We start from the raw sequence: 16615 nt of genomic DNA, 5'->3' as shown, positions 1-16615 counted from the left end.
CCCTAACCCTAACCCTAACCCTAACCCTAACCCTAACCCTAACCCTAACCCTAACCCTAACCCTAACCCTAACCCTAACCCTAACCCTAACCCTATGATGTTTTCAGAGACCTCCAAAGGTCATTATATAAGCCTTAACACTCAGTCTCTATCGCCTCCATAAAGACCTTCTTTGATTAATTACCCTGGCCCCACCAGGTCCTTATTCCCTGGCCTTCCTCCTATTAGGTTGTAACATAATTATATAATTATAAATATTTCCTATATATTTAATCACTTTTTTTATAATTCTTTAATTATTAATTTAAGATTATTCTTTTAAATATAAGAAGAAAATTCCAAGCTTTTTTAATAAATAAACCTTAATTATTTAATCTATTATTAATATTATTATTTTTAAATTAAGACATCCCGGATTAATCAATCCAGTAACAGCTATACCTCTGAGGTATAGGTTCGTCGTAGTTTGTTACATATATTTAATAAAAATATATTTTTCTATCTTTTATTAAAAATTTCTTAAAAAAGGACTTAAAAAAACGACATAATAACCTGAGAAATCTCAGGCATTAAATCATCATCGGTAGCCCATATAAGTATATAATCCATAAGACCCAAGTTTTAAAAGAGGTTTTATCAGCGGCAACTTCCTTCAACAGAAGTACACGAAGGGCAACAACCCCTCCCAACATCAGTGGCATTACATAGCTACGCCAATTTTCGACAGGGTGCTGACCCATCCACAACGGAATCAAGATACTCCAAAATAAGACAGCAACGGCAATAGTCCACCTGGCAGTACTGTCGCCATATACAAGCGGAATTGTGGCTCTTCCACGCGCCGCGTCGCCGATCTGGTCGTACAAGTCCTGTGCATGAATGGTCGTCATGATCATACTGGCGCACAGTAGACACCAGTGAACTACGGTCCTATCGTCAAATTCAGAATGTGGCCCTGCGGCAACGCGCATAGCACCGGCACCAATGGTTGTTATACCTGCCGCGTTTAGAAAGTTGCGCATCAGGAGGTTGTCGCTCATTTTCAGGTCGTTATAAGTCCAGTTCAGCGCAAAAAGCAACAGCGTTTCGAGTGTGCTACCCATATAAAACGCGAATGCCAACGTAGTGTACATGCTGGCAAGAAGGAGCTTTTGGGTTCCTTCCACTGTAATTCGTCCGGCGGGAATCGGTCTCCATGGCTTGTTGTGTTTATCTTCCACGATTGAGTCTGGTAGACGCTGGTTTGCTGTGGCAAGGACAAGAAGTTGGAGCCAGATCCAGGTTATAACAGATGGAATACGAGCGAGTGATGAAGAGATCAGCGGTGCACTTCCATTGGCAAATAAATGACCACAGCCACAAGAAAAAAATGCAAAAAGCGTCTGCGGTACGAGGACGGAGACGAAGTCGCTGGCGGTAAATAGGTACAAAGTGTACACCTTCTCGGAAATTTTACCAACGGGGAAGCTATGCGTCTAGTAAAGTTAAGAGCTATTAGTTCTCAACGTCTACCCGGGTAGGTGGTTTATATGATGTCATCCCTTACCAAACTTTTGTTTTTATACCGAACTCCATCAGCCCCAGTCTTTTGAGCATCGAGAGTTGCCCCGGATTTTTTATCGACTGGGGCAGACCTTTGGGGAGGTTTCCTCCCAACTATATTCACAGCTTGCTCTGAAATAAGCGTGGGCATGCCGGGCTGATTGAGGGCCTAGTTGAAATTATGGATCGATGTTCAATCACAAGCACCGCGAAGAGAGGCCTGATTCTATGTCTGGTTTCTATAACCCTGGCAGCTTTCTCTATTTATCTACCTTCTTGAGCAGGTTACCAGAGGCGGAATGCGGCTCTACGGAATCCCGGGTACAGGTATAGCGGACAATAGTTATAACAGCGATAGATTCATAATTCCGCCGCCGTCACTAACGCATTTACCTATGCGAGTGCATAATTGTAGCTAGGAATTTGATGGGGACGACCAACACGACGAGTGTTCTCGCCCTAGTCCCCAGCTGTATGCATACAAGCACGTACCACCCACCAGAGGCCTATTCTAGGTAAGGCGTCGATCGAATATGACATGCAGATATCACGCAGGTATATCAGATTTAGTATGATGATCGAGATACTTCAGCTACTATCCGATAATATGTAGTGTCTCTGGGTCGATATGGATTCCCTTGGCCAGAGCTCTGCGCCGCTTTTTTGCACTTAGAAGCTCACTCTTATCCTCATTTCGAATGTAATATGCGAGGTCGCACTCCGGATCCTTCTCGACTTGACTCACGCCATTTCCAAGCCATGCCCATCTATTCCCGTTGTATCTAACTTCAAAGTCGTCGCCCCTCACACTTGAAATCGCCTCCATGTAATGTAAGCCGCTTCCAGGCCACAAGCTTACGATAGCCGACTCCTTGGAAGACTTGTACCACGAATTGCACAAATCAGCCCATACTGTTTTGTGCATAGCTTCACTAAGGAAAGTCTCGAATTCTTCGACAACTACCTTCTTAGGCGCGAAGGAATGTACATTTTCAGTCTGCCAGCGATCGCACCACTTGAGCATATAGTCAGCTTGAGCTTCTGCTGGCAGAGTTAGCTACTCGCCGAGTTTATTTCAATAACTTAGAGGCATACCGATTGTCGAAAGAAACGCGCCGCTTCCAAACGGGTTGTTAGGCCCATAGAAAACAAAGTAGTTTGGGAACTCTGGAACTGCAAGTGCTAAGTAAGCAGATGCGTTGGAGCGCCAAATGTCCTGTAAGTTTTTCCCATCCTGGCCAAATATTGGGAATTGGGGGCGGTGGGAAGTGTCAAAACCTGTTGCGCAAACCAACACATCCAACGGGTGCTTTGTGCCTTCATGATCTATCACAGCATCCGAAATAATTCGCTTAATATCTCCCATGATTAGTTGGACGTTGGCTGCATGCAAGCTTTCGATATACTTGGTCCCTGGTGTCGGTCTTCGGCACCCTACCGCATATTGCGGGATAAACATCTCGTCATTATATTGGCTTCCCTTCAATCGGTTCTTTATCGTCTGAGTCAGATGTGAGCGGAGTGCGGCCTGCTGCACGGAATCCTTAAGACAGAACCCGAAGTAGCTATTGACGCGCCTCTCAAACTCCTTGCGTTTGGTGAGAAGGTTCTCGGGGTTATCTTTGAAACTCTGGACCTCGTCAGCTGTGTAACGACGAGGTTGCTGACCAAAGGGGCCCAGAACCCAGGTAGGCTGGCGAATAAAGACGGTCAAATGGCCAGCGTGTGGTTGCACGGCTTCGAGGATTTGTTGCCCGGAGGAGCTATACCGCGTTAGGTTATATTACGTTCCGCCGGAATCTACTGATTTCAGTTCACCAACGTACCCGTTACCGATAAGCCCAACCTTTCTCCCCGACGTTTTGACTGGAGTCTCAGGCCACGCCGCCGTATGCACTTTCACTCCTTCAAATTCTTCCAATCCTTCAATATCGGGCCACTTATGCGTATGCAAGAGGCCCGAGGCGTTGATAAGAATGTCGCAGTCATCATAGTATTCCGTTTCGCTAGACTCTAGTCTTAGCTCCCACCGCCCCTTTTCCTCTCTCCACTGGGCCTGTGTCACAGTAGTAGCAAACTTGCAGTATCGTAGTAAATCATGCTTCTTTGCAAAGTCCTCAAAATAGCCTTGCACTTCAGGAGCACTGGCGTAGACGCTAGTCCAGTCCGCCTTCGGTTCCCACGAATAGGTGTAGTTGTGCGCTTCATAGTCGCACGCACACCTACGTAGGGAAGGCATTAGTTTTCTGAGACCAAGAATCGCAAATCATACTATCGACGTACCCTGGGTAACGATTCCGGACCCACACACCACCAACCTTATCACTTTTTTCATAGATGGTAAGTGTGAAATTATCGAATGAACGCTGGAGTTTGTACGCGAAGCAGAGTCCTGAAGCCCCCGCCCCAATGCAGGTAATTTTCATATGACGTTCCGCTCGAATGATATCCATCCTAAAAGTGAAGCAGTGGGAGGAATAAGGAGGTGTCTGCTAGTCGATATCTTAGTCGACACACTTCGGAAATCTCTCCATTTTATAGCCAATTTTCAAACATGAACTGGCCAACTCGAGTTACACAATTACCTAGGCAGTCGCGTATATATAACGGTAAAATAAAGCCACATAGGTAACCTTTCCTTGGTATGTAGGTATCTACATAGGTATTCAGGCACCCAAAGTTTCACCACTCCTAAACCAACCAAACAGGCTTCCCATTAGGCTTGTACATTCACAACCTATCTCATAATGTATCAACTACTGGCAGATAGCTTTTACATGCCAATAGTAGCATTGTCCATTATCGCAACACTCTACGTAAGTCTACCTAGGTATAAGAGGGTCGCCGTCCAGCCAGATCGATATAACTAATTATAATAGACATTAGGGATCATAGTATACAGAGTTACGTTCCATCCTTTAGCAAAATATCCTGGACCGTGGCTAGGTAAGATTACCGACTGGTACTCTGTGATCAGAAGCGTTGCAGGAGACCGTCACATCCACTTTTTAGAACTTCACAATAAATATGGTAAAGCTTCCCTATTATACTACTATACTCCGAAGGCTAACCCGAAAGGACCGTTTGTACGATTCGGCCCAAATAGGATATCAGTAAACACAGCAGAAGGTCTGCAGAAGATATATGGGACAAGGGCTCCCACTCAGAAATCAAGATACTATGACGTATTCAGCGGCGTTTTCAAAGGTGACAGCTCTCTGACTACCATTGATCATGGTCTACATATGAAGAAGAAGCGGGTTGTTTCAACCGCACTTTCTGAAAGCTCAGTTAAAGCTATGGAAGAGATTATATTAAGGAACATTCGTAAATTCACGGTGCAGCTTGGCAAGTCCACACCGTCACAAACAACCGATCTGCACTCTGAATCCTGGAGTTCTCCCAAGAACATGACTGATTGGGCTGACTACCTTTCCTTCGACATAATGGGCGATATCTGTTTCTCCAGTTCCTTCGGGATGCTGGATGGACCTGACAATCGATATATTCTGAACGTTCTCCCTCTTGGGGTGAATGGCCTCAATATTGTAATTTGAGCTATGTTTCAAGCTTATATGACCATACTCTAACAGATATTAGACTGGCTGGATGCCGTGGATTTTAAGGTTGAAGCTTGGAAATATTTTGTTCGCCAAGTTGAATACCGACATGAAACGATACGAAGCTTTCGCAAACGAACAATCTTCAAAACGACTCGCTCTGGAAAATTCGCCCCGTGTGCCGGATGTGTACTCGTACCTTCTCGAGTCAAATAAATCCAGCAAGGAAGGCAATTCGCTCTTTTCGCCCCACGACCTAGTTGGAGAGTCGAGTTTACTCATCACCGGAGGTAAGCCTGTCAGGACATTATTGTTATAAGGAATATTTGCTAAAACTAATCCGTAAGGTTCGGATACTACGGCAACCGCCATATCTGCCACGTTTTTTTATCTTCTCCATAATCCTCCTTCGTACGAAAAGCTAAAGAAGGAAATTCGACCTCGCTTTAGCAGCCTCGAAGAGATTCGTAATGGTGGAGTACTTCAGTCCTGCCGCTGGCTTCGCGCATGCATTGATGAAGCCATGCGGATGTCTCCAGGGGTGCCGGGTCTGCTCCCGCGCGTATTACTTTCACCGGGCGTTGAGATCGCGGGAAACTTCTTCGCTGAGGGAGTTGACCTTGGTGTATCCCATTATGCTATTCACCATAATGAGGACATCTATCCAGACTCATTTTCCTACCAACCCGAACGATGGCTTGTTGAGAGATACCCTAATGAGAGCCAAAACGGGGCCGAGAGTCGCGTTGAGCTGGCTAAGTCCGGTTTCTGTCCCTTTAGCATTGGTCAACGAGGGTGTGTTGGCAAGGGCCTCGCAATGAAGGAGCTCATGGTGACAATTGCACGTGCTATTTGGCTCTATGACCTTCGGCTGATGCCAGGTGAAGAACACCGTGGTTGTGGTGGCTATGGAAAGGGGTACGGAAGACATAGGATCGGAGAGTACCAGCTAACAGACATGTTCGTGTCGAAAACGGACGGCCCGATAGTCCAGTTCCGTAGACGTGTTTAAAAAGCCATACCTATAGAAATATCAACGGGTTACGAAATATGATTACCTTTGGTAATTGAATTGTTCGGCGCAGTATTGATCTAATTGAGACTGATAATGTTGTATTTTGCTCAGATCCTAATATTTCAATTGATAGTAGTTCAATCTATTACAAAATACGGGGAGCGCGTGATGATTAGGTGTGTAAAATCAAATAGTCATACATAATGCCGCTTTCAGTTAATAAAATAAGGCAAGTCCAGTCAGTTATCCATGAGTTGCGTGAAGCTTCCACCCGAATTCCTATCTCCATGGGTAATAGACGTAATCGCAGTGACATTTGTCCCTCTGCTTGCATGTCCCCCAGAGAATCCTTTCATCTGTAAATCGCTGCCACCAATTGTAATAATATGCCTATTATTACGCGGGTCAAGGTCCACTTCATCCTGACTCGGCTTCTCTGGGTCGGGCGTACCGTAGAGGACCTTATTGAAAACGGGACGCATGACGGGCAGACATGCTGCAACAACAGCAATACAATTTTCGACGACCGACCACATGGACGGATAGGAGTTGGCCCAGAACCCGTCGGAGAACGAAACATTAGACACATATGTGACGCGGATGATAGACACGACGACGACGAAAGAGCCGAGGAGGAAAAGGCCAGTCAGCTGAAGCTTGCGACGGAAATCAGTTTTGAGACGCCAAATAATGGGCATCGGAAGACAAAGTATAGAAGCGTCTGTGAGCACATTCAGACTGCTAACAACTATTAATTCCGAGCCAAGGTTAATGCAATGCGGCGTGACAGTTGGATCCCAGTTGGATTTGACAGGAACACACTGGAAAATATTGGTCATAATAGCAGTGATGCTATATGCCGCAACGAAAATACCAACGCCGATGCAAACCCACTTGAAGCGCCTACTAGGAAATACTCGGTAGTATAGGAGGAGGATAGATATCTTGGTGCAGAATAATGCAGGGTTATAAATGACACCAGCTGCTATCGTGGCTTTCGTAAACGGCACGACGTGGTCTGGATGTTCAAGGACCGTAACAACTCGATGCCTGCCTTCTCCGAAGACAGTGACTAAAATGCAAAGGGCGACGAAGACTGAGGTAAAGAACTAAATGAGAATTTGTTAGACCATCAGAACGTTTAGCAATCACATGGGTAACACCAACTAGTCCGGCAATGATCATAAAGTCGTCCATCCCTAGAGCCTGGGCCTTCAAGCGTCTCGCATAGATCCGGAGAATAACTGCGACATAGGCAATTACTATGCAGATAATAGCTGAAGCATAGAGATTTGGTTGCAAGCTTTCATAATAGAGTGGAATTTGGGCTTGGAGATCTGGCGGTAACGCAGCCACTGCCTCCGCCGGAATATTGACCGAAGTAGAGTCCATGTCAGGTTTCGAGTGTAGAATCGGCTAGAACCACGAAAATTCCCACATCTAAAAGTAACTGCCGGCAAGGTCCATATACGGGACGCGATTGAGAAACGACTCAATCTTCAAAGGGTTCGAAGTGGGTAAACCTGTGTACCATTCACCAGCCAGCCGTCTGGGTACCTAGGTATATATGTAGCCAGATACGGTATAATTATGTTTTATAACCTTAAGTACCTAACATCTTCTCGACACAAAGAGCAATCAGGATGCAAGTCCCTAGGTACCTAGGTACAGAAGTTCAAAATTTTCCGTATATATCAACCTGGATATATCGATATCCCCTTTACCTTGAAAGGCTGTGGGTTCTTAATATTGAAGTTAAGACTTCTACCTGTATTGGAAAGGGTTGCTTACAAAAAAGAGAGTCCACGACGACCTCCCCCGATGTAAGATTTTCCCAAAGCTACCAAAAGACTTAAAATACATATGTAAATTACGGAGGATTCAAGTGTTACAACAGCGATCTGGGCGGTTATGGCGGCGGTGGTCCTGTAGATAAGGCATGAGGCATATTACTTGCATTCGACGTTACACAACGAGCCGAAAGGTCATATTAAGCTGAAATGCAGTGTAGTTAGACCGCCATATGTTGCGTAACCCCAGCTGCGTGAATCGAATAATGAGCCTGCTGGGGGTCTAATCGAACTTTGACTAACAATTCTGTTGGTCCTTCATTTTCACTCGGTGCTCTGCTCTTGCATAGGTAAGAGCAGATATGTGGCGGCCCCAATACACATTGCAGATCAATTTGCTGCAGCTAACGTACCTACCTCCTCGGTACTTTTAAAAATAATCTATGTGTAACGAGGCCCGAGCGCTAGGTTACCCCTTTATTCACCAAGCGGTTTACAAGAAAAAACGCCCATTCGTTCCGAGACAGCCGACAATGTAATAAATAAGTTGCTAGTTCCGGTCACGTAATCCTAGCGGTATAGGATCCATCCTACTTCCAAACACTCCACGATGGCCTTCGTAACTTCAAGCCCTGGGAAATATCTCTGGGTAATTGGCGCAGCTTTGATCAATCTTTTTAAGCTCCCTTTTTTATTATGTTATTATATACCCACTTTCACGCGACCTGATCCTAGGTGGACGGTTTTCCAATCAACAATGAACCATTATATGAACTCATTTATCTACCACACTGCCTACGTAGAAACGGTCACGCCACTAGACTTCGAGCCGAGATCTCTCGGAGATCGCTTCATCAGAATCGAAAAGGCTCCCAATTCTGTATACATAGACGTCGCTAAACCCGATTCCTCAATCCTACCTGCCACTACAGGAGGGATTTGGTTTCCATGTGCTCTCAAAGCAACGGCGGAGGGGGGCGATAAACCAGTCATCTTGCACTTCCACCCAGGCGGATATGCGATGGGCGACGTTCGAAATGACGCCGCATTCGCAGCACATAATCTAACCGAAAGGGTTGGGTCCTATGCTCTATTCAATCTGTACAGACTTGCGACCAATCCTAATGGGCGTTTCCCGGCAGCGTTGCAAGACGGAATATCGGCCTATTATCACCTACTCCATGATCTCAAGATTCCCGCTGCTAGGATTGTCATATCCGGCGATTCGGCGGGTGGTCATATTGTGTTATGCATGTTGAGATACATCGCCACCCACGGCAAGGAAGCCGGCCTCCCGGCTCCTTCGTGTGCCTTGGTTGTACGTGACGCTAGGACCTTTCTTTTATCTCCTTCTGGCTAGGTATCTGGGCAGTTATGAGGCTTTATGTATTCTTAGGAGTATTTACTCCGGGAGCACCAGTCAATGCCTCGAACATTTATGTTACTCAACTGACACTCGTTGATGTAGTGGTCACCAGCAATCGACATGATGGTTGCAATTGAACCAGAGAAGATAGTGACAAACCCCAACTACAAGACTGACTACATGGACGAGACGTTCATGTCGTGGGGAGCTAAACGGTTTATTTCTAGGGACCCAACCAGTTCTGGCTACATGAACCCGCTCAGCGCTCCTTTCAAATGTCCATGCCCCCTATGGGCGTTCTGCAGCGAAAACGAACTCTTCTACGGGGAAATTAGTAAGTTCGTGGAGCAAATGAAGAGTATCAGGGATAACGATGTAACATTTAGAGTAGAACCGCTAGGGAATCATAATATCTTCTTCGCTGGCAACCTTACGGGATGGAAGGCTGAGGCAGAACGAGTGGCGAACGAAGCTGGTACATGGGTAGCGGAGATCCAATCGCGTGTATGAAATTATAGCCGAGTAGGGATAAAACGTCGTGTTAGAAGAGGTTCAGGCTAACGTAAGGCTAGCTTCTAGTGTATAACACACCATCAGCTTCACGGCGCCCTTCATCCGAGAGGTGCTAACCCATCAATCTTTAGGTACACAGGAATGATGATAATCCAAGCCACGGTGAGGAGGTTATTTATTCAGGAATGATTACCTGGTGAGATATGCTGACTTTCATTTTCTTCAAACTTCAATAACGACACCCCGTTGGTATCGTCAAAAGACAAATCCTCTCAGACATAATCGTAGCCTCCATATCCGGCCTCAGAGCAATTAACCCATGAACTTTATTGTTCATAATTAGTAACCGTAGCATACAGCATGCCTCGACCTTTCGTTCCAATAGCGAATTGATCGCTAATGCACTCGAAATCTTCAGCTGTGGCATCCTGGAATTGGAAGTTGTAGCGTTGCACAAGGGTGGCAACAATTAAATACATTTCCGCCCATGCTAGACTAGATTATTTGTTAGGAGCAGTGGAGTTTCTTGAGAGTAAAGCACTTACTTCATTCCGAGGCATATTCTTGTGCCTCTTGAAAACGGCATGAAAGTCTTCTCAGCCATCTTACGAGACTCCAAATTCATCCACCGCCCGGGATTGAAGCTTTTAGGATCAGGATAAAGAGCTTCGTCCATATGTAATATGATTGACGTCATCCCAATAGGAGTACCGGCAGGTATTCGCCGATCACCGTAGAAGAAATCCTTATCCGGACTAATGCGTGACATTCGTGTGGCAATGGCCGGGCTTAAGCGAAGGCCTACCATGATAATTGATGTGAGATAAGGTAACTGTTGCAGGGTTTTGACTTCTACGTTACCGGAATCTATGTTGTTGGAAGTGAACTCTGCTCGAAGAAGCCTGAGGATCTTAACGTTATGGGATACATGGAAAATGACAACCCGTAAAGCCCCAGCGGTCGTCTCGAATCCAGCTCCTGTTAAGGTAGTCACGTCCTGAAATATCCGGGCCGCGGATTTCTCGGTTAGAGAAAGTTTTGAGTCTAGTATTGCATGGACTATGGTACGACGAGCTCCCGGATCCTGGTGGGGAGAGGACGCGGACGATATAAGAGTCTTGGTGTCTTTCTCTGTTTCCTACTAACATGTGATTAAGAGTACGCGCTCCTGACTAGATATTGGGAGCTAACCTGAATATGAAGAAAAAATATCTTCATATCATTACCTGCAGTTTTTAGAATCCAGTCAACTGGTATGGCCATTAGCGTGGGGGCAACCCATCGTATGTGCTTGGATAGCCGCCATATTTGCCCTGATCCTTGACTAGCAGTTAACATCGCAACATCAAAATCCTCTCTGCCGAGGCTATTGTAGCTCTTGCCCAGGATGTAGTCGTTGGCAACATCCCTAGCAATAACTGTGATAGCGGCCCCTAAGTTGAACATGGCTCCCGATGAAGCGAAATTAGAAAGTCGACTGGATAACTTATTTAGATGCCGTTGAATAAGCTCTTGCTGACTAGCAACTTTTGCTTTGGAGAAGAGTGGATTTAGGGGTTGGCGACGGGCCTTGTGAAGGTCGTGGTCGGCAGTAAACAAGGTACCACCTTCAGCAGCGAAAGCATCTACAGCCCAGTCATACTTATGCCAACGACCTTCTTGGCGATAGAGCTGTTCTAAGAACGCTGGGTCACTGACATGAAGTTCATAAGGGCTGATTCGGACGATTGGACCTATCAAGGTTAGAATGATAAGTCTTACAATTGGAATTCAAGGTATTACTAAAAGAAAATTATACCATATTCCTTGTGAAGTTGTGCAATCTTGAATGTATACTGGCCATCTTGAACAACGTCATAATAAGCTTCATACCATCGCGTGATTCCAGCCAGTTTTGGGCCAGGAAAGTGTGCAATAGGATGAAGGAACAGGCGATAGAATATAAGACTCGCAAAATAAAGGATGAACGCCACCAGGGCAACAAACTGACTGGTGCATCCATCCAGTACGCATACAAAGAGCTTCCCATGTAGTCGAGGGGAAATGGGTAGACTACCTACCTAGGTAGGTACATTAGGTATAGGAAAGACGAAAGTGAGGAAACCAGCCCGGTTACATAGGTAAGTTGGTTGGTTGGTTATAATATTTATTGTCGAAGCAAGGGGCTTTCAGCCTCCATAACCCTCCCTTTGGTACATGGTACGTAGAACTATCTAGGTACTTAATCGTCAACTTCTATCTGCATAAGGAATAATGGAAGATGTTTATTGAGAATGGGACCGGTATTTCTGGCTACAGGGGTTTTTTTCTTTGTCTTATCAAAACATGGACAAGCCACACATGGCCGTGTATATCCGAATCAACACACAGCCCTCTAGAAGCTAAGCCACGATCACCAAACTGTCTACCCCCAGCAACACGATAGGACACTAATAATTAAGACGCTTCCTATGAATTTATCCTTAGACCCCCACTACTAGTCTAACGATTACATGGTAGGTACCGGATCCGACGGCTAGCTTGCACGCCAGTGATTCCGATAATATATCCGACGGTGTCTTTTCTTGCCGAAAGTGGCATTGGAGCATATACTGCCCTACCATCTGATCGTGAGTACCACAGTAACAACCCCTTAAATTATGGGGCCTCTGGGGTCCATGTATCACGTGACTATACCCCTTGAACCAACAAAGAGATGATCAAGCCTCGGAAATGTTCCATGTAATCAGTTAATTTTGCGTTGCGGGGCTAATGCAAGTACTCTGTAACTTGGGTGAATTCTACTTAGGCCACGAGTGCGGCTGTCGTAAGAACATTGATCGAACAATTGAGAACTCCGAGTCTTACACCATTGGCATCTCCACGATGACTAACCAAATCCGTATTGGTATCGTTGGTGGTGGTCTCGCCGGCATCACGGTAGCCATTGCCTTAGTGAAGCATCCTCATGTGGATGTTCAAGTTTACGAGTCGGCTCCCAAATTCATAGAGCGTGGCGCTGGAATTGGGCTCTCCCCTATAACACTCGAGGCGCTCGGCGATATCATTCCCTCCGCGGTTGATTTCCTGAAGACTCACGCGGGAGCTGTAGAAATCGATGCAGCCCGCCTTGTAGTTGTCTGTACACCCTATAACTACCTAGCTTCACTGTCAATATGATACCGTATTGATACATACGTAGGGTTCGGGGCCCGGGGCCGGTACCCTCATCTCTGATCTCGGAGTCGCCGCCGGCGTCACGTTGAATCGCGCCCCACTTCTACAAGCGCTTCTTTCCCTTCTACCCGGGAACATGCTTCATGCCGCGAAGCGCGTGAGATCGCTGGAGCAAAGCGATTCCGGCGTCACAGTCGCTTTCGAAGACGGCACTGACGCTCACTTCGATGCTGTTATCGGGGCAGACGGTATTTTCAGCTCCATCCGAAATTTTGTCGTGGGAGAGAAACCAGAAAAGTACGCCGCCTCTCCTGCTGGGTGGTGGGATTGTAGACATTTAGTGCCTTTTGAGAAGGCAAAGACGGCGCTCGGAGATGAGTCCTTCAAGGTCGATCGCCAGTACGCCTGGCTTGGTGATGGCGCAGCCATGCTACATGGCATTGTCGAGAACGGAACAATGGTCCAATGCATTATAGCAGTCATTGACAAAAACCTCTCAACCGACCGAAAGAGAAAAGTCACAAGACAGGTTCTTCAGGATGCGCTGCCCGCAAGTTGGTATGAGGGTACCGTGGCTAAGGGTATGGTCGAGGTAAGTTCTTGTGTGGTGAAGTATTTCTGATGTGGAACTACAGAACCTAGTTGCTATGCAATACAGCTAACCACACCGTAGCTCATCTTGGATCAAGAAGACCCAAAGGGTTATGCTATTTGGGAACATAAATTCACGCCTACGTATGCGAACAATCAAGTCTGCATTGTCGGCGATGCAGCCCATACAACATCTCCTTGGCAAAGTGCTGGGGCCGGAATGGCTATTGAGGACGCTTTCATCCTTGGTCACCTTCTTGGGGACATATCATCCGTACAAGAGGTAAATGCCGCATTTAGAGCGTTCGATGCCTTGAGGCGGCCTAGATGTCAGCGGGTCATTGATACCGGTAGAAAGACAGGTCATCTTTTCTGTGGCCAAGATGAGGTTGCTGGACTCGATGCAAGGAAATTGAACGAATCACTAGGTCAAACGTTCGCTCATGTTGGTTCCCTTAACCTAGAATCGCATAAAAATGACGCTTTGAAGACAATGCGTGCATTCCTAGCTAGTTGATTAGGAACTTAGTTGGTACGTACAACAGGAGAGTGTGCGGGTGAGAGAATGGATTCTTTTTACCCCACTCTCCCTCCGAGCAGATACTCCGACAGCCTGCCTTAAGTAGGATTACATGCAATCAGTTGTGTCACATAAATACAAAACATATTGTTACCTACCTAGGTAGTAGGTACCCATGTAAGTTGTATCTATTGCATGTTGTGTTACGTGAAAACGTGATTCAGCCAAGCCAACATTGATATCCAGCCACCATGAATCAGACGTTAGTGGTCTCGCTCCAAGGAATTTTTAGCGAAGTAACACAGGCGGCCAGTATAGTAATTTCAGTGCCTAATAAAGCCCGCGGCCTGTGCCCGGCCATGCTGCCATGTACCTAACAATTCTCGCACATCGAATCTAACAAGTCCGGATCGTCGCCACTCCATCGAGATAAGTTGCCGCTGCCCACACCGTAAGGTTACACTGTAACCCACTCTCTACCAGATGTCTCAATTATCTTTCTAGGTATATTGGCGTACGGCTGGCGTGTCTTGATCCTTTCCTTGCCCGGGCCGATACGTAAGCCGATTGAGCCGATGCCCCAGCCCGATGGATTGATCTCTAGTTTATCCCGCGGATATAAGCAAGATCTTTGGATATGCCGGTGGCTTACCTAGCGAGGGTTCCCCGTGTCAACTTCTTAGCCACCTCGTCGCCCCCAACCCAACACTGTGATTTGAACGTAAAAGGCTCAGGGCGCATACTTAGGTACATTCACACTAAATAGCGCGCCCCTAGGAATAGGGTAGCCGTCTATGAATAAGGACTCCTCCCCTACAGCCACCTGTAATCTCCACAATATCGCCAGTATAGCTAGGGATATCCGAAGGCCCTCGTCAATGCAAGCAAAGAAGTAACAATACCCTGCGAACCCCGATCTGTTCTTGATGTCCCTTCCGCTTGTGGATGCGGACCGGACCCCGCCAGCTAAACACGCGTAAGAGGCTGGGTTCAGCGGTGAGTGGGAAAGCGCGGTTGTTATGGCCGTACCTAGGTAGTCGCAGTATCTCAGCCAGCACTAATGAATACCATGGCCTCCTTTCATGCGACGCTACCACGAGTTTTTGCCGCCTCTCCGAGGAAATCATCCGCGACGAAGGAAAGGCAATGGGACCTTGCGTGCGCATCTAGCGAGAGGCGGGTCCGTACCATCTTCTCCAGCAAGCGGTTTGATTAGCTACCTACCTAAGTACCGAGGCAGGTAATCTTAATAATGGTTTGGAAAGACTCTCTAGTAATGGCAACAGCAAAGGCGACCGCTAGGTATTGACGAATATTTCCACGGTCACGATTTCAGGCATACAGAAGCAGTTGCTCGGGATCCGGGCACAGGTACTCTAAAGAAGCAGAAAAACAACCAGACTCGGCGATGATTTCTTACAACTGAGAGGTTACTCCATCACAGCTACCATGGTCGATATCCGAGCGATCGTAGCAGACATACTTCTCTAAGGCCTTACCACAATCTAGCAAAATGTGGCTAACAAGAATACCCCTCAAGAGCCAACGACTGGCGGTCTTATTAACAGTAAAGTGAGAGCCAAGCTGGCCGAAGCAGTCGAAGACGATATTCGCGGCGGGGACATCGAGAGTTCCCCGCCCCCACCAACTCTTAGGAGGGGCACGTCGTTAAAGGGACAAGCCGCGAGACGACTGTAGAAAAGCTTTCTGGGGTTGAAAAAGGTCCAAAGAGGCCATCTAGGAGTCCGTCTACAAAGCATCCCGTCAATCACACATACAGCCGCTCTCGCTCTTCTACATCTCACACGTGAGGGCCTTCGAGCCGTCAGCATAATAGTCTCCGTTTACTCTCCATTGTCGAAGGGCTTTCCACAAAACATCACGACAAGCCAATCGCAGAAACTCTGAGCTTCTCTAAATACCTATGATACTCGTTAGCCAATTCCCAGCACTCATCCCGGCACTGAAATAAACTGTTAGTCGAATCCCACAACCCTCAAGCATATCTAACTCAACCTGTTTGCGTAGTGTCTTTAAAATCCGACCCGGGGCGCCCAAGTTTCGGCGCACGTCAAACTGTTGCGACTATCTGGAGATACTACCCACGCAATCCCCGTTAATGTGATGTGAACCTCAGTTCTCAAGAACGCACCTAGGTAGTGTACGGCCATTTAGTTTTGGGGGAAAATTTCAGCCTTAACGATATCAGGTGGATCACCTGCCAGCATCATCCGCATTCACATCAAGCTTCCTGTTGTCGAAAAGGTTTGCTCCGTAACGCCCGATATTAATATAAGGATAACACCAGAAACCGCAAGGACTCCGGTTTTATTATCTAGCGACTGGGTGTGACTAGAAGGCTGCAATACTCTTTCTACCCTAGTTAATTACCACGTTAGTACCTGTTTCACCAATAATGTAGCAAGTCCATACCAAGCCACACACGGATGACCAAAAGACGAACATTAGGTCAACCAAGACCTAGATTGAGAGTTCCCTCTAATCAACGCAAGTGTTTCTCCACATTGAATTCAAAGTCCAGAAGATAATTATTTCATAGGC

At 46.6% G+C, this 16615-nt stretch overlaps 7 protein-coding genes across 7 annotated transcripts; 3 read left to right on the top strand and 4 right to left on the bottom strand.

The window, feature by feature from the left end:
• Positions 1 to 545: 545 nt before the first annotated feature.
• F4822DRAFT_388315 (UbiA prenyltransferase family-domain-containing protein) lies at positions 546 to 1965 on the bottom strand. Its single transcript, XM_051456879.1, has 2 exons — positions 1547 to 1965; positions 546 to 1475 (listed from the first exon to the last, which is right to left on the bottom strand). The coding sequence occupies exons 1-2, from the start codon at positions 1691 to 1693 to the stop codon at positions 570 to 572; spliced, it is 1053 nt and encodes a 350-aa protein (XP_051320254.1). The 5' UTR covers positions 1694 to 1965; the 3' UTR covers positions 546 to 569.
• Positions 1966 to 2061: 96 nt separating this feature from the next.
• On the bottom strand, positions 2062 to 4003 carry F4822DRAFT_48637 (FAD/NAD(P)-binding domain-containing protein). Its single transcript, XM_051463558.1, has 4 exons — positions 3826 to 4003; positions 3369 to 3764; positions 2638 to 3305; positions 2062 to 2583 (listed from the first exon to the last, which is right to left on the bottom strand). The coding sequence occupies exons 1-4, from the start codon at positions 3993 to 3995 to the stop codon at positions 2138 to 2140; spliced, it is 1680 nt and encodes a 559-aa protein (XP_051320253.1). The 5' UTR covers positions 3996 to 4003; the 3' UTR covers positions 2062 to 2137.
• Positions 4004 to 4209: 206 nt separating this feature from the next.
• F4822DRAFT_388311 (cytochrome P450-like protein) lies at positions 4210 to 6151 on the top strand. The gene is made up of 5 exons (XM_051456878.1): positions 4210 to 4358; positions 4422 to 4572; positions 4621 to 5090; positions 5143 to 5392; positions 5450 to 6151. The coding sequence occupies exons 1-5, from the start codon at positions 4290 to 4292 to the stop codon at positions 6112 to 6114; spliced, it is 1605 nt and encodes a 534-aa protein (XP_051320252.1). The 5' UTR covers positions 4210 to 4289; the 3' UTR covers positions 6115 to 6151.
• Positions 6152 to 6223: 72 nt separating this feature from the next.
• On the bottom strand, positions 6224 to 8055 carry F4822DRAFT_388309 (uncharacterized protein). Its single transcript, XM_051456877.1, has 2 exons — positions 7285 to 8055; positions 6224 to 7226 (listed from the first exon to the last, which is right to left on the bottom strand). Exons 1-2 carry the CDS (start codon positions 7507 to 7509, stop codon positions 6357 to 6359), a joined length of 1095 nt encoding a protein of 364 aa, XP_051320251.1. The 5' UTR covers positions 7510 to 8055; the 3' UTR covers positions 6224 to 6356.
• A 200-nt stretch (positions 8056 to 8255) lies between these two features.
• Positions 8256 to 10100, top strand: F4822DRAFT_388308 (Alpha/Beta hydrolase protein). The gene is made up of 3 exons (XM_051456876.1): positions 8256 to 9225; positions 9376 to 9795; positions 9846 to 10100. Exons 1-2 carry the CDS (start codon positions 8518 to 8520, stop codon positions 9781 to 9783), a joined length of 1116 nt encoding a protein of 371 aa, XP_051320250.1. The 5' UTR covers positions 8256 to 8517; the 3' UTR covers positions 9784 to 9795; positions 9846 to 10100.
• On the bottom strand, positions 10059 to 11629 carry F4822DRAFT_439990 (trichodiene oxygenase; the record flags this gene model as incomplete). Its single annotated transcript, XM_051462697.1, has 5 exons — positions 10059 to 10110; positions 10144 to 10281; positions 10332 to 10924; positions 10978 to 11519; positions 11623 to 11629. The coding sequence occupies 5 exons, from the start codon at positions 11627 to 11629 to the stop codon at positions 10059 to 10061; spliced, it is 1332 nt and encodes a 443-aa protein (XP_051320249.1).
• Positions 11630 to 12651: 1022 nt separating this feature from the next.
• F4822DRAFT_424950 (FAD/NAD(P)-binding domain-containing protein) lies at positions 12652 to 14050 on the top strand (the record flags this gene model as incomplete). Its single annotated transcript, XM_051460253.1, has 3 exons — positions 12652 to 12903; positions 12968 to 13534; positions 13616 to 14050. The coding sequence occupies 3 exons, from the start codon at positions 12652 to 12654 to the stop codon at positions 14048 to 14050; spliced, it is 1254 nt and encodes a 417-aa protein (XP_051320248.1).
• Positions 14051 to 16615: the final 2565 nt, after the last annotated feature.

The sequence above is a fragment of the Hypoxylon trugodes genome (genome assembly GCF_022578975.1).
Source record: "Hypoxylon trugodes strain CBS 135444 unplaced genomic scaffold F4822scaffold_1, whole genome shotgun sequence".
Taxonomy (NCBI): domain Eukaryota; kingdom Fungi; phylum Ascomycota; class Sordariomycetes; order Xylariales; family Hypoxylaceae; genus Hypoxylon; species Hypoxylon trugodes.
This window is presented reverse-complemented; position numbering and strand designations above follow the sequence as displayed.

Bases quoted from the DNA above. Each gene is read 5' to 3' on its own strand.
- F4822DRAFT_388315 (XM_051456879.1), bottom strand. From the start codon at position 1,693: ATGCCCACGCTTATTTCAGAGCAAGCTGTGAATATAGTTGGGAGGAAA. The intron at 1,476-1,546 runs GTAAGGGATGAC...TAACTTTACTAG, and splicing joins GGTATAAAAACAAAAGTTTG to ACGCATAGCTTCCCCGTTGG.
- F4822DRAFT_48637 (XM_051463558.1), bottom strand. From the start codon at position 3,995: ATGGATATCATTCGAGCGGAACGTCATATGAAAATTACCTGCATTGGG. The intron at 3,306-3,368 runs GTACGTTGGTGA...AACGCGGTATAG, and splicing joins GTTGGGCTTATCGGTAACGG to CTCCTCCGGGCAACAAATCC. The intron at 2,584-2,637 runs GTATGCCTCTAA...CTCTGCCAGCAG, and splicing joins CGCGTTTCTTTCGACAATCG to AAGCTCAAGCTGACTATATG.
- F4822DRAFT_388311 (XM_051456878.1), top strand. From the start codon at position 4,290: ATGTATCAACTACTGGCAGATAGCTTTTACATGCCAATAGTAGCATTG. The intron at 4,573-4,620 runs GTAAAGCTTCCC...CTAACCCGAAAG, and splicing joins AGAACTTCACAATAAATATG to GACCGTTTGTACGATTCGGC. The intron at 5,393-5,449 runs GTAAGCCTGTCA...CTAATCCGTAAG, and splicing joins GAGTTTACTCATCACCGGAG to GTTCGGATACTACGGCAACC.
- F4822DRAFT_388309 (XM_051456877.1), bottom strand. From the start codon at position 7,509: ATGGACTCTACTTCGGTCAATATTCCGGCGGAGGCAGTGGCTGCGTTA. The intron at 7,227-7,284 runs GTTGGTGTTACC...ATTCTCATTTAG, and splicing joins TTATGATCATTGCCGGACTA to TTCTTTACCTCAGTCTTCGT.
- F4822DRAFT_388308 (XM_051456876.1), top strand. From the start codon at position 8,518: ATGGCCTTCGTAACTTCAAGCCCTGGGAAATATCTCTGGGTAATTGGC. The intron at 9,226-9,375 runs GTACGTGACGCT...TCGTTGATGTAG, and splicing joins CTCCTTCGTGTGCCTTGGTT to TGGTCACCAGCAATCGACAT.